The sequence below is a fragment of the Pimephales promelas genome, chromosome 8 (assembly GCF_988280905.1).
Source record: "Pimephales promelas chromosome 8, fPimPro1.hap1.1, whole genome shotgun sequence".
NCBI lineage: Eukaryota > Metazoa > Chordata > Actinopteri > Cypriniformes > Leuciscidae > Pimephales > Pimephales promelas.
In genome coordinates, this window is record NC_142776.1 from 5,817,216 (window position 1) to 5,831,382 (window position 14,167).

General features: G+C 35.5%; 2 protein-coding genes across 2 annotated transcripts in view; both read left to right on the top strand.

Moving 5' to 3' along the window:
* The first annotated feature begins 518 nt into the window (after positions 1-518).
* arf3b (ARF GTPase 3b) lies at positions 519-8,585 on the top strand. Its single transcript, XM_039689607.2, has 5 exons — positions 519-626; positions 4,488-4,758; positions 5,987-6,097; positions 6,556-6,680; positions 7,433-8,585. Exons 2-5 carry the CDS (start codon positions 4,611-4,613, stop codon positions 7,592-7,594), a joined length of 546 nt encoding a protein of 181 aa, XP_039545541.1. The 5' UTR covers positions 519-626; positions 4,488-4,610; the 3' UTR covers positions 7,595-8,585.
* A 5,297-nt stretch (positions 8,586-13,882) lies between these two features.
* Positions 13,883-14,167, top strand: part of erbb3a (erb-b2 receptor tyrosine kinase 3a) — a 30,698-nt gene continuing 30,413 nt past the window's right edge. The window contains exon 1 of the mRNA XM_039689435.2: positions 13,883-14,006. Within this exon, the coding sequence (XP_039545369.2) occupies positions 13,907-14,006 (100 nt within the window). The 5' untranslated portion in view covers positions 13,883-13,906. The remainder of the gene's footprint in view (positions 14,007-14,167) is intronic.

Consider the following 14,167-nt stretch of genomic DNA (forward strand, 5'->3'; position numbering starts at 1 on the left):
TTTTGCTGACTTCAAGATCAACCAAATGAAAATGTAGCACTTGTTTTCATTGCTTTTCCTTTTATTGTTTACAAATTGTAAATTTAATCTACAATGCTTTACCTCCATTATAAATAGGCTGTAAAGCAAGGTGTACCATCCGCTGTCAGCATAAATATTTATTTCTTTGAATTCACAGGTTGACAATCTTCTTTTTTTGAAACTTCTTTACTTCTTATAATAAACTGTTGCTATACCTACAATAGCTACTGATAGGATGATATTTAGACTAGTTCGTAAATATACCATATAATCCTAATTTATTCACTATTTGTTTTTTCAAAATGTTTTCAGAAGTTCAAAAACAAATGCAGGCCCATATCTTTTATAGCTAGGCTCCAAGAAATACAAACATGCTAGATATTTGTTAAGAATTTCAAGTGAATTTGTAGCTTTGAAAGAGTGATTTTACACCTCAAGCATTTCCTTGACATGTAGGCTACCTTACCTGACTGGAATCAGTCTCAAGATGCGAAAACCAAACATCGCGAGAAATCCCCTTCGAAGCCTGTACTGTCGGCGTAAACTCTCGTGAGATCTTCTCTCCGTCTCTCCGTGTCCAAAATCGGCTGGTGTCATCTCGCAAGGTAATACGTTCAATTGTTGTGATTGCTCTAAAATGAAACGCTTCGGAGTGGTTCTGACTGCTTGAAATGTTGCTTGTGCTTTCGGTAGAATATGACAGCCCGTCTTATATTGCTCTCGGAAACAGAGGGACGACAGGCCTTCCGCGAGGCACGTAGCCTATGCGTAGCGTCTCTATCTTTCCAAATGAATGAAGATCAGTATCACACATGATGTGCTGCCTTACGCCTCTTCAGACATTAAGACGGCTTGTGTTGCGCTTGGGTTGTGATTTGATTATGGGTTGCTTTTGCATGAATTGTGGTGGTATTGCATAAGAACAATTTCATCCTTCTGATTCGTGCCAAACGCATCTCTTCACGGAGAAGCTCCGATCTTTGTATCCCTTGCCGACATTGTCAAAGGGTCGTAGGCCTTTATAAGCAAACCGGCAATAATCGAAATATTTATTTGAGAGAACCATGTTAATGTTTTTAAAGATCACCGTTTTAGATATAATGTGGACAACCGTCTGATAGTGACATAAATACAATGTTAGGTTCCCTTGCACGGGTTTCTCGAATTCATTCAGAAACAACGAAGGAAGCCTTTTAAATAAAGAAATATGTTACAAAAACCCGTGTAGAAATATTCCTGGTGTGTTTAGATAGTGTGTGTGGGAGCGTCAGCACCACGGACAGCGCGCCCGCGGAGTCAGGCACAGACCCCCGCAGCTTCCGTTCCTCCGGAGACCCAGCAATGGAGATTATTCCTCTGTAGAGGACGTTATATTTCAGCACATTTCTCTTGATGTCATAGTTTTAAGTCTGCACGTTCTGTAAAGAGCACACTCAGGGCTTTGCAGAGATACCAATGGGGGAAAAACAGCTAAAACCAGCCTAAGCTGTTTGGCTGGTTTATGCTGGTCTCCCAGGCTGGCTTTAGAGGGGTTTTAGACACTTTTTTTAGCTGACCAGGTTGGTCTTAGCTGGTAAACCCAGCTAAAACCAGCTGAACTGGAAGACGTCCAGATACGTCCAGCTTTAACCAACTAAGACCAATCAACCAACCTAGGCTGGTTTTAGCATTTTTTTTTCAGCTCCCTCTTCTTGGTCTTTAAAAATGTATGAATGGTCAAATTTAGCACTCTTAGGGAAATATGATCAAATTTTGTAAGTATTATTTAAATCTGACTAATTTTTAAATTGTTTGTCAGAAATCAGCGTCTCAGGAAAATGTTGGACTTTCAGATCAGATTATGACTGTTTTGAAACAGGGCATCGACTTCATATATTAGACCGCAGGATTTACAGCATTGCATATCAGGCATTTTGGAGGCACAACATGTGAATAGGCAGGGAAACAAATAATATATCGATATTCTAATTAAATAGGAGATATTGTTATGAAAATATTCCCACTTATCGCTCTCATTGTTACATGTCTTTTTTCATTATATTGCCCGAAGAACATATTAATATGCAAATTAGATACAGTGTATAGATCCATTGCATAAATTGGGAATGGCATTTATGAACATGTTTACATGCATATTGCATAATGTAAAATGGTATATCAAATCATTCTGTTATATATTTAAGAACATAGTTGAGAATCATCTTTATGCAAAGTTTGGATGAAAAAACCTTGAAACCTAAAATATGAATTAAAGAAAAAACATGCCTTTTGTGTCTTTTAATGTCTATTAAATTTGTTTCTTATGCTCCAAACAATAATGACCTAAAGCATCATTATCAGATTATTAATTATCACCTAATTACCTGTCTAAAATCAAGACGAATGGTTAAGTAAAGATAATAAGAGATTATTGCCATCTTAATGGACAAATTTGCATGTGCATGAAGTACAGTTTATTACTGGTTATGGACCTTTACTTTACATCTTGTCTTGATTTTATGTTGGGGAAACCATTTATGTAGTTGTTAATATAAGCCCACTCGGGATAAGTTTATTTTTAAAGTCAGTTTCATAGGCACGTACCTTACAGTATTTGCTATTGCACATTTCGACTGTGACATTATAAGCTGTCACAATGTGAACATGCTATTTAAATGCCTATTATAGGTTTTTGAGCAAGCTGTAATGTTTAAAATATATAAAATATGTAAAATATATATAAATATGTAAAATTTGATTTTAGAAAATGACAACATCTAAAACATTTGAGAACACACCGATCTTGTCCACAGTTCAATATTTTGATTTAAATCTACCTTCATTATATGGACTCTGGTGTCAATGTGGTTTTATTGCGTTTTGTTTTGTTTACCCCACAGTTATTGGAAGAATATGATTGGTATTTAAGTTTGGAGGGCAAAAAAAGAGTTAAAAGAGATTAAAACTAGTTGTTTGAAACCAAAACAACGCATTTGTGTAATTGGAGATTTGACCCACAATCTCATATACGTGTTATACTTTGACATTGATGAATTAGGACAAAATAGTTCTCAGGAAATGTGTTCTATATCTTGGATAACTCCATCTGGGAGTGTTCAGGGACGACTCGTGGGGGTTTGTGTGATGGAGGGATGAACAGATTGCTATACAGCCTGAAGACATGGCAGGATCATAGTTTCTTCAGTTCAGTCCGTGTGTGTACTGTAGTTGTTAACATTCTTGTAGCTTCTACACATGAAGCATATACTAGTGAAAATAGAAATGTAAATACACATCCAGAAGCATCATGCTCATTTAACCCGCCCCCTCAGAAATTTGAGACGTGTATTTTTCATTTCAACTTACAAACACCTCTCTGATAATCAGTTGCACGATTACAATGGGTAAAAGACAGCTTGTCTGAAACATTCAGATTACACAGTTCACCATTCACATGCCAAATTCAGCCAGTCGAATTAAATAATATCGAATGAAGATCATTTAAACTAAAATCCCCTTTCCACTGGAATCAATTTTAAATTTCTCAGTTGCTTTTTTCCACTTTTCTCACTCACTCACTCACTCACTCACTCACTCACTCACACACACACATACTTATGATGGGTTTCTGTGTTTTACGGGGATTTTCTGTAGTTCTAATGATTTTTATACTATAAAAACTGTATATTCTATCCCCTCGCGCTAACCCCAATCCTACCCATCAGAGAAAACCCGTGTTTTTACATTTTCAAAAAGCGTCATTTACTATAATTTATAAGCTGTTTTTCTCATGGTAACCAAAAAATTTCCAAAAGTATTGCCATCATTGTGGGGACATACCCTGAACCACACACACTACATTTATTTGATAAAAAAAATAATGTTCAAAAAAAAAGAAGGAAAGGAAAAAAAGAAAGATTAATTAAGAACTCTTTATTTTATATTGCCAACTTTGAAGACACCTGATGTTAACAAGCAGAATCACTGAAGGAGACAACCGTAATTTTAAAACAAACACCGATCACCATAATGGTGATATATGTTTTTTTGGTTGTTGTTGTTGTAAGTTTTACTCATTTTAAATGGTTAACTTTTAAGGAATTAATTTGATTAATTATTACTCAATTCTAATTTGTTAAATTTAATTAATAATATTGCTTGTAATCTGTTGCCACAATTTTTTTGATTAGAAAAAGCATATTCATTTTTACAGTGTAGTGTAATATTGTTGCAATTTAAAATAACTGTATATACAGTATATACGTATGTGTGTATATATATATATATATATATATATATAGTTACAATTTTAAATTAATTTTCTCTATATATATACATGGCGTTTATTTGATAAAATACAGTGAAACAGTACAGTTGTGAAATTTCAATTTATATATATTCATATTTTAATATACAAAATAAAAAAATGAATATAACAAAAACATTTTCATTGTCATCCACATTGATTTTCTTTTTTCCCTTTGCAGGACTCCAGAGTATTATTTCTTCTGCGAGCATTATTTTCAGTCTTTTACCTCAGTGGACTGTTCTACAAAAGGACTCACAGCTTTCTGGATTGTGATTGGCTGAACGAAGCAAAACATTGAATCATGGGGAATATTTTTGGCAATCTGCTGAAGAGTCTGATAGGGAAGAAAGAGATGAGAATTCTGATGGTTGGATTAGATGCTGCTGGTAAAACCACTATCCTTTACAAACTGAAGCTGGGAGAGATCGTCACCACCATCCCAACCATTGGTAAATCATGCTCTTACTTCATTGGATTGTTTTGTAGACTTTGTTACATTACTGTTTAAACAGGTATCTGTACATCCGAAGACAGAATTCATGGTCATTTCAAACACAATATAAACAAATTTGTTTAAGTATTTCCTCATAACAAAGTAAATTTCTCTTTTTGGGGGATGAGCACTATTTGCATTAGTGCCCGTCCACTTTTTCTGCAGCGTTGGTTGTGGAAGTATTTTTTCCATTAATTTCTCCCATAGGGATTTTAAGCGCTATAAGCCATGAACCAAACCAAACCAAACCACTACGAGGTAAATTATAACATTGATTTTAAGGCTAATAAAGTATTTGAAAATCTGACAAAAATACAAGATAAGTGCACTTAACGGCTTTTTAGTGAGGGAAAGAACTACAATCTAAAAACAGCATAATCAAATTAAAACTTCTATTTAAAATGCTGATTTTATATATATTAACCATATATTTTAAGTTTATTGCTAAATGTGCAGATATATGTATTTTGAGAGCAAAGGGCGAACGACTTTCATGGGAACTAAAGAGCTTTTTTAGGGCATGTTTGATTGTTTAAACTTTCTGATTGTTACAATTTTCTGTACAGCATCATGGGTAATGTAGTTTTTCCCCACACATTCAACTGTTAAACTGATAAATAATGCAACAGAAGCAAATACCATTGATTATCAGCCTCATAGCTCACAGTAGGCCTGTCTTTAAAGGTTTATCATTAAAATGAATGTATCTATGGAGAGTTTTTATATTGAGAATCTGAATGTTGCACTCCATTACTACTTGCACATAAAATGCTTCCAGTGGCAGAAACATGGCATTATATAACATCTCTTAAAGGGACAGTTCACTCAAAAATGAACATTCTGTCATCATTTACTAACCCTCAATAGACAGTTGATAGACCCTATCGACTTTTACAGTTGGAAGAAAAATACTATGGCAGTCAATGGGGCCCATTAACTGTTTGGTTACACATATTCTACAAAATATCTTCTGTTGTGTTCAGCAGAAGAAAGAAATTCATACAGGTGTGGAGTTTTCATTTCTGGGTGAACTATCCCTTTTAAAAAATTAAATTGTTAAATTTGCCTGGGGTATCCTATATACATCTGGAGAAATTATATTTGTACAGTTGTTGAATGCACAGTAATTGAATTAGTAAAATGATGTTGTGATTCTGGTCGCACAATGTTTGTGTTTGTGTTAGGCTTTAATGTGGAGACTGTGGAGTACAAGAACATCAGCTTCACTGTGTGGGATGTTGGTGGTCAGGATAAAATCAGACCACTCTGGAGACACTACTTTCAAAATACACAGGGTGAGTTACACACACACTCAACTTCTCCTGCTTAAACACATGTTGCCTTGAGTAGATTTAGTGCGCCTGTGTAGCTTGTGTTTAGCGAGCACAAACTGTGCAGAGCCACCTTGTAAACATCGGACATGAAGCTGGGTTATTATAGTTAACTATAACTAAACCCATTAAAAAAAAATGTGTTACTTGAAATAATATAAACCTTAACCATTAGTATATTAAAATAGTATAGAAAGTATATAAAAAACTATAATATTATCTCAATGATATTATATAACACTGGTTAACATGTCCACATAGAATGTTAAATAGCTCAGAAGTTATATTCAAAAATAAAAATCAATGTATGTTTTATTTTTAAAGAAACAGGAGACAATCTGTGTATGCTTTCGTGTTGTGTTAATGTTGCTTGTTGAATAATAATAAGTCTGTATTCATCTCTGCTGTTTTTCTCATCGTAGGTCTTATCTTCGTGGTTGACAGCAACGATCGGGAGAGAGTGAACGAAGCGCGGGAGGAGTTAATGAGGATGCTCGCAGAAGACGAATTGCGTGATGCTGTTCTTCTTGTCTTTGCAAACAAACAGGTACTGCACCTCATCTTCAAGTGATAATATTCTTGACATGTTTACCACTGGAGTTTTTAAAGAGGCTATTTGTAGTATTCAGAAACCCTTGTTATAAGTGACACCGGTGGCCGTTAAGTGAACTACAGCCAGCATCTTATTGCTCTTGCTCGTATTTGAGCAATACGAGTGATGTAAGTGATGTGGTTATGTTTGCACAAGATCTGCAGGTCACTTGCATCATGTTGACAGATGAGGAAATTCAAATTACACAATTATGATAATTTGATATATACTATATATCTGGCTATATAGTTGAAATGAATCCCTTTTCTTTGCATGACACATTGTCAGTACAGTAAATTGGCTGTAAAGAATAGCTCTTTCGGCATAATCCTGAACATAAACATTGTCTCATGTGTCATTGAGTTGAAGCGCATGTAAATCTGTTTGATTTTCCCAGTAAAAAACGTCCTTCACATAAAAATCAGGTTAGGAAATCATGGAAGGTCTTGTTTTTTTTTTTAAAGTTTTGTTACAAGCTGTTCACACAGTGATGTATATTAATATTATATTCTTACATATAGCCCCTTTAAAATGTGGTTCTTACCAGCCCCAAACTTTTTGAACGACACTACATATGTTTAAATTTCATTTAATCATAATACAATAATTCTGCTGCTAAATTGTGTACTTATTTCAGAATAAAAATCGATGGTTGTATTTAAAAGCATTTACTCATCATCGTATTTCCCTGACTGTTTTGACTACAGGATCTGCCAAACGCTATGAACGCAGCTGAGATCACAGATAAACTCGGCCTCCACTCACTCCGCCACCGCAACTGGTATATACAAGCGACCTGTGCGACCAGCGGAGACGGTCTGTACGAAGGGCTCGACTGGCTCGCCAATCAGCTGAAGAATAAGAAGTGAGGGCCGGGATTTTCTTTCTGTGGCCGTTTCTCTCTTTGGGAAGGGGGCGGGACTAATTTGGCCTTTGGAATTGTTATGTTTGATTTGTCATTGGTTGATTTCGTTTATTTTTGTTGTATAATGGCAAATACAGTATGTGGTTTATAGAGCCTTCTATGCTCCGTGTAAATCACCTTACGCACACGCATTCACACGCACACTCGCAGATCAACAGGCATTTTCACTATATAATGAACGCCGGTCAGTACAGTGTCGGTATATAGCATCAACGTTTGGTCGACGTCATCTCCGCCTCTCCCACTCTCACTCAATCTTTCCATGTTTACAATCAGTGATCAGTGTTGTCCTTCACTGCCGTGAAAAAGATAGTTAGCTATGGGTCTGAGCATGCTCATGTATTATGTTGTATGCTTCTGTATTTCTTGGTATTGTCGAAATGCTCTGTTTTCAGTAGATGCGATTATGATGCAGCTTGCCTCCTCACACACACGCAATACCCACAGTCTACGAGCCGTCTTGCGTTAGATACCCTGCTGTGTTTTGCATGGCTCTTTCTGTCCGTGTCGTGTGTTAAGCGTTGTGGTGTAGTAGAGGTTAGATCTGCATGTGTGTGTTTAGTCACACAGAGCTGGTTGGTTGGTGTTGCATGCTGCTTTGTTGCTGTGCTGTACTAGAATGGACTAGAACGTCTGTGTTTCTGCAAACTTTCCTCACCTAAATTATGAGTGCTTTCGAGTAGTCCATCATAAACGAAGACATTCGAGTAAAGCTGTAAATAAAGCTTTTTTTTTCTTCAATCAAACGCCCCTTTTGTCGTACTGAAGCATTGACTTGGCTAATTGTTGCATGGGTAAAACGGTAATGTGTCGTAAGAATCAATTGCATTGTCTGCATGGCATGCATGCTGTGCTGTTAGTCCGATAGATAGATAGATAGATAGATAGATAGATAGATAGATAGATAGATAGATAGATAGATAGATAGATAGATAGATAGATAGATAGATAGATAGATAGATAGATAGATAGATAGATAGATAGATAGATAGATAGATAGATAGATAGATAGATAGATAGATAGATAGATAGATAGATAGATAGATAGATAGATAGATAGATAGATAGATAGATAGATGCTGTTTAACATAGTTACTAGTACTAATTTTCCACTGACATGATGAATAATAGATTGTAATGATAACACTAAACATTTGGCTGTTGTTTTTTTTTTTTTTTTTTTTTTTTTTTGCTTTTGCACTTGACAATTTGAATCATATTAGCAAACAGCATTAAAACAGCACACAAAACCTTAGTATGTCAGTGGTCTGCGGCAAACTGCATAATATCGCATCTCCTCTGTGTTAGATTGCTTGTTTCATGCGCATAATGTGTTTTGTGGGTTCAGACTAACATATCACCCCCAATGAATGTGACTTTTGTTGAATCAGTGCTGGTAGGCTGAAACATTAGTATAGTTCAGAAATGAAAAAAATATATAGATGTGTATATATATATATATATATATTTATTTTGTATTTTGTTTTGTGTATAACATATTATAGCAAACATCACAGATACAAGTGATGTTTAGATTAGTTCTAAAATAATCTATGTGTTACAAACTACATGGACAAATGGAAATCACAGTTTATATTACCATACTAGCCAGTGTAAATGCAACAAACAACTAAATTGCATATTTGTTAATCCATCCTTCACACAAATCTAATAGCAAAATGATTTCTGGGAATAGAATTGCTCTTAGTTTGCATATTATTCCAGGCAACACATGATTTGTGGCATTTTCCCACTTCATGTACACTAAAATCAGACTCTTACCACTGTTGTGAACCAATAAAATCAGTTTGTTAGTCTTCAACTAAAAACTATTGAGTCAACATCATACTATTTTGGGTAACGCTTCCTTTTACAGTCCAGTTACCCATGTAAATACTATGTACTTATTTTAGTAACTACAATTACTGGGTAATAACTAGTACTAACCCTGAACCTACCCCTGTTCCATGTACTTACCTTATATTAGCCAGTACTTTCTAGGTATACTGTAAGTACTGTACTGTAAAAGGAAGCGTTACCCTATTTTGCATAACACAAGCCATCAAGAGAGTTAAAGAAACAAGTTCCCATTTGTCTACATCTTTTATATCGTTTGTGACAATGAACATAATGTCACACAAGAGGAAATTCAGACTTTGTCTGGCAATGAAGACATGTCGTCATCATCATCATTATCATCATCATGCATATTTTAAAAAGGCAAGTGGACATTTCAATCTAGGACATGGTTGGAATAGAGTCTTACGTGGTGTAGCGTGTGGGTGATGCAGGAATGAGAGTTACCAAAACAATTGTGCTATTTAGCATGACACTTCACCTCAAATGATTCAGTTTGACTGTGGAACATAAGCATAGCTAGCTCAACACCCGCATCTCAGTAGTATTCCAGCATCGAACGCAAACAACAAACTGTCTGCAAGGCCATTTCTACACAAGTCTGCAGTGTGAATCGTCCAGTCTGTTAAGTTTTGTGGCCTTATCTTCTTACAAAAGTGTGTTTTCACATGGTTATTTATTAACTAGGTTGGGTCACTGAGTTTAGTTTTAGTTGATCTAGGAACAAAAGGGGTTAAAACATCTCAAATATATTGTTTGCTTGATTTCAAAGCATTTGTTCTTTGCATTAAACGGTTTTTGTGCTTATTGAGTAGCTAGGGTTTAAAGATTTTATCTTCTTCAACATTATATTTTTGTTCATGTATTTATTTTGGTGAGTGTTTTGGTGAATGTGTTTTTACCTCTGTGTGCTTATGCGTTTTCTTTCTTGATTTCTTTTTTTACTGTGTTGGGTAAATCATTTCGATGGCTTACGGTGTCTGTGAACATAATCAATGAAGGGAGAAACTATTTCTCAATGAATAATAAATCAATAAATAGAATTCTTAGAAATCATGGATGAAATGTGTAATTATCTGTTACAGTAGATTGAAAAAAAAAAGACTATTGTTGATTATTATTATGTAGACACCAAAATCTTTCCCTCTGATCCTTTGACTGTAACACTACACTCAAATAAAAACATGGAAATTACCATATACTTTGCTGTTTCTTATTTATTTACAGTATATTTGTTCCATTTATGTTTTTATACTTGCAACTATATCGTATGAGCAACATTTGTGTCCAATATGTAAAAAACACTCATGATAAATAAATCTAATATAATGGATGCACCCCTGCTGGAAGACTAGTGGATTCTGTTGCATTGTTTAATAAACTTATTCCTCCTGGTCTGGAAAATGCTTTAGTAAAGCCACCTAATGACTTCATGATATTGTACAGTATGTGTAACGTCTCATAGTGAACTTTGGTAGGTGCCAGAAATTGATCAAGTCTAATCCTAGATTTAGACTACAGTTTTAAATGGTTTGTTGAAAATCCTCTCACCCTTTTTTTTTTTTTTTTTTTTTTTTTTTTTAAGATGAACGAAAGTCTTGAGGGTGAGTAAAGTAAGATATTTTAATGAAATCTGAGAGATTTCTGTCCCTGCCAGTCCTCACAACTGCCACTTTGTCACTTCAAAACGTTTATAAAGAGATTGTAAAACCATTAATTGAGTGGTTTAGTCCAATTTTTTGGAAGAGACACGATCACTTAATTTGATGAACAGATTGAATTTAGGCTTTTATTCACAAACAAACATTCATCAACTCACAAATCAGTTGTGGTAAATGGAAGTTCAAGCATGTTTGCTTGACGAGCGAGAACCAATGAGGTTCATTCTCGTGTTACGCAGCACGTTTGAGCTTCTGCGAGAACCAATGAGGTTCATTCTCGTGTTACGCAGTAGTTTAAGCTTCTGTAAGAACCAATGAGATTTGTTCTCACACTTCACGTATGTCGTTCAGTTTCTGTTTATGTTCGTGTTTATGTTAATTAGAAATAAAGAAATAGAGTCTCTTTCAGAAAATGTGGACTAAAATGCTCGATTAATATGAGATTAGTTGTCAATCTTATTATGAATTTTTTAAAGTTGTGTAGAGCTGTCAGTGTAAATGGAGGGACAGATATAACATCTCTTCATTAAACGTTCTTCATTTGTGTTTCGAAGATGAACGGATGTCTTACGGGTATGGAATGACATAAGGGTGAGTAATTATTGGATGAACTAACCCTCTAAATAACGTGTCGCCATTTGTCTCGCAAAGCCTTGAAACGTCTATGCTGGATTCCTGGTGTGTGTGTGTTTCTGCACTGCAGTCCCACATATCCGCCAGAAGAGGGCAGAACTATTATGAGAACTCACACAGTTTCAGACTCTTTTCAGTTCAGGAAAGGAAGAATCTCAAATGCATATTCTCATCATGGCATATGTGCTTAAATAGTCTTTGCTAATGTCTAATATTCATATGTCCAGTACAATATATATACACAAACCCACAATCTGTTCAGACCAGAAAGTGCGTGAGAGAGCTCAATGAATCAGGGTGTGTTCTGGACCATAATGCTTTTTGCTGGTGAGACATTAACGAACAAGGAATGTGCTCCAAAATCATAAAAAAAAACCTTGTTTATGCAGTGTATCTCTCTGAAAAAACCAAAGTGATACATAAGAACAAAGGCTATATTTATTAAGGCTTGTTGTTTAAGAATACTTTGCCTGTCTTCCTCTCTGTCTGTTTGTCTGTCTGTGCACTTGTTTGTTCAATCAGTGCCACAGACCGGTAGTGCCGGAAGAGCTGGTCTTTAAAACCTGTTTCCCAACTAGTCTGTGACATACTCACATGCTGTTTGAACGGAGAACAAGAGGAAAGATAATTGTTGGTATTAATGTACCAGTGTGAACACATTGTATGAACAAAAAAACATATTCAAAATCATGATATTTTTTTATGTCTTGGGGCATGTAGAATTGAAGTAATTATAAGAAGGAAATTAAGTTAAAATACACTTTGTATTATATATACTTTTTTTTAAATAAATGATTGTTAATATTTATTAAGGATTATAATTAAATGCATTGTTGTGAGGTATAGTATGTGATGAGTGCTCAAAAATGTTTAGACAATTACATTTTTAGAAATTACAATGACTACGATACATAAAAAGACACTTTATTTTAAGGTATCATTGTTACAGTGGAATTAAACAATTAAACACGTAAAATTAATTAACAGCATGTCCTTATTTAGGGTTTGGTTGAGGGTTTGTTGCATGTAATTGTGCATAATTTACCAGTTTGGTAACATAACAAAGACACTGTCAAATAAAATGTTACCTTCTTTGTCAGTTATTGAATTAATGTGATTTTTGTATTTTTCTGAGAGTGATATGAACTTTAAAATAAATGTTTAGGATTTACTGTTGAGGTATTTATAATTGAAAATAAATAAATAAATAAATAAAAAATTTGAATGTATTATTTTGGCAGTTATTTTTTTGTGTCTGAGAATGATGTGTGCTCTGAACTCAATCACTTTCTTGTCTCTGAGTTTTAAAGCCATCTGAACTGAGGGACAAAGTTGCCTTTGTGAGACTGTGAGTCCAGAGCCATCAAAGAAACAGTGATAAACTAGTGGACGATACCGGGACACAATGCCACCCTTGACTTGCACACAAAGACCCCTCACTCCAAGATGACATTATTATCGATATAGCAAACCCCAGATTTGTGTATATGTGTGTTTGTTCAGAGAGAGAGAGAGAGAGAGAGAGAGCGCAGAATCTTGGCACATACATTTATCACAATCTCGACGGTGCTTTCAGTGTAGACTGTGAGGACTGTCGGTTACTGAGGGAAATTTAGAACACAGCCTGTTTATAGTGGTCAAGAGTTCACTATCAAGGCTTAATGGCTTGTTTACATGTTTGAGATAAATCAATGTACGGGCTTTGGAATTAGCCTACACGGTCGACGTCACAGCCAATCAGCGTTCAGCATCGTTCACCTGTCCTCGTAAACAGGCAACAAACCTCGAGACAACATCCAGGCGTGCTCGAGTGCTTTCATGTTTACGAACCTTTTAAACTGTCCTGTATTTCTGGTCGGTTTCCCCCCAACATTTTGATTGTCAAACTATTTGTTTTTAACTGACGTATTGGCTCTTGAAGGATTTAACAGTCTATAAACCCGGTAACCGACGGGAACGGACTAGGCTACTTGATATTTTTTTGATGAGAATTTAGGACAAGCCGAAGTGAAGGGAGCATCATCTCTTCCACGCTTCTTTCGCCATGGATATGTAACCGTGTGTTCATCCTGACAGACTGACTTCACATTGGGAATATTCTGAGAATGATAATGAGGATGAATGGTGCTGCGCTGCAGATGCTCGCGCTGTGTCTCGCGCTCCGTTCACCTGCGCGCGCTCAGACGCAGGACGGGAAACCTGAAGGTAAATCTGTTTTTACAGTCAAGCATGGTCTGTGACTAGAGCAGTACATTAAAACAACGGCTTAACCCTCTTGCATTTGAATATTGCATATGTTTGCCACTTAAATTATACTTTACATTATGTGTCCGAGCTGCATAACGTTACATTCCATGCACTTTTTT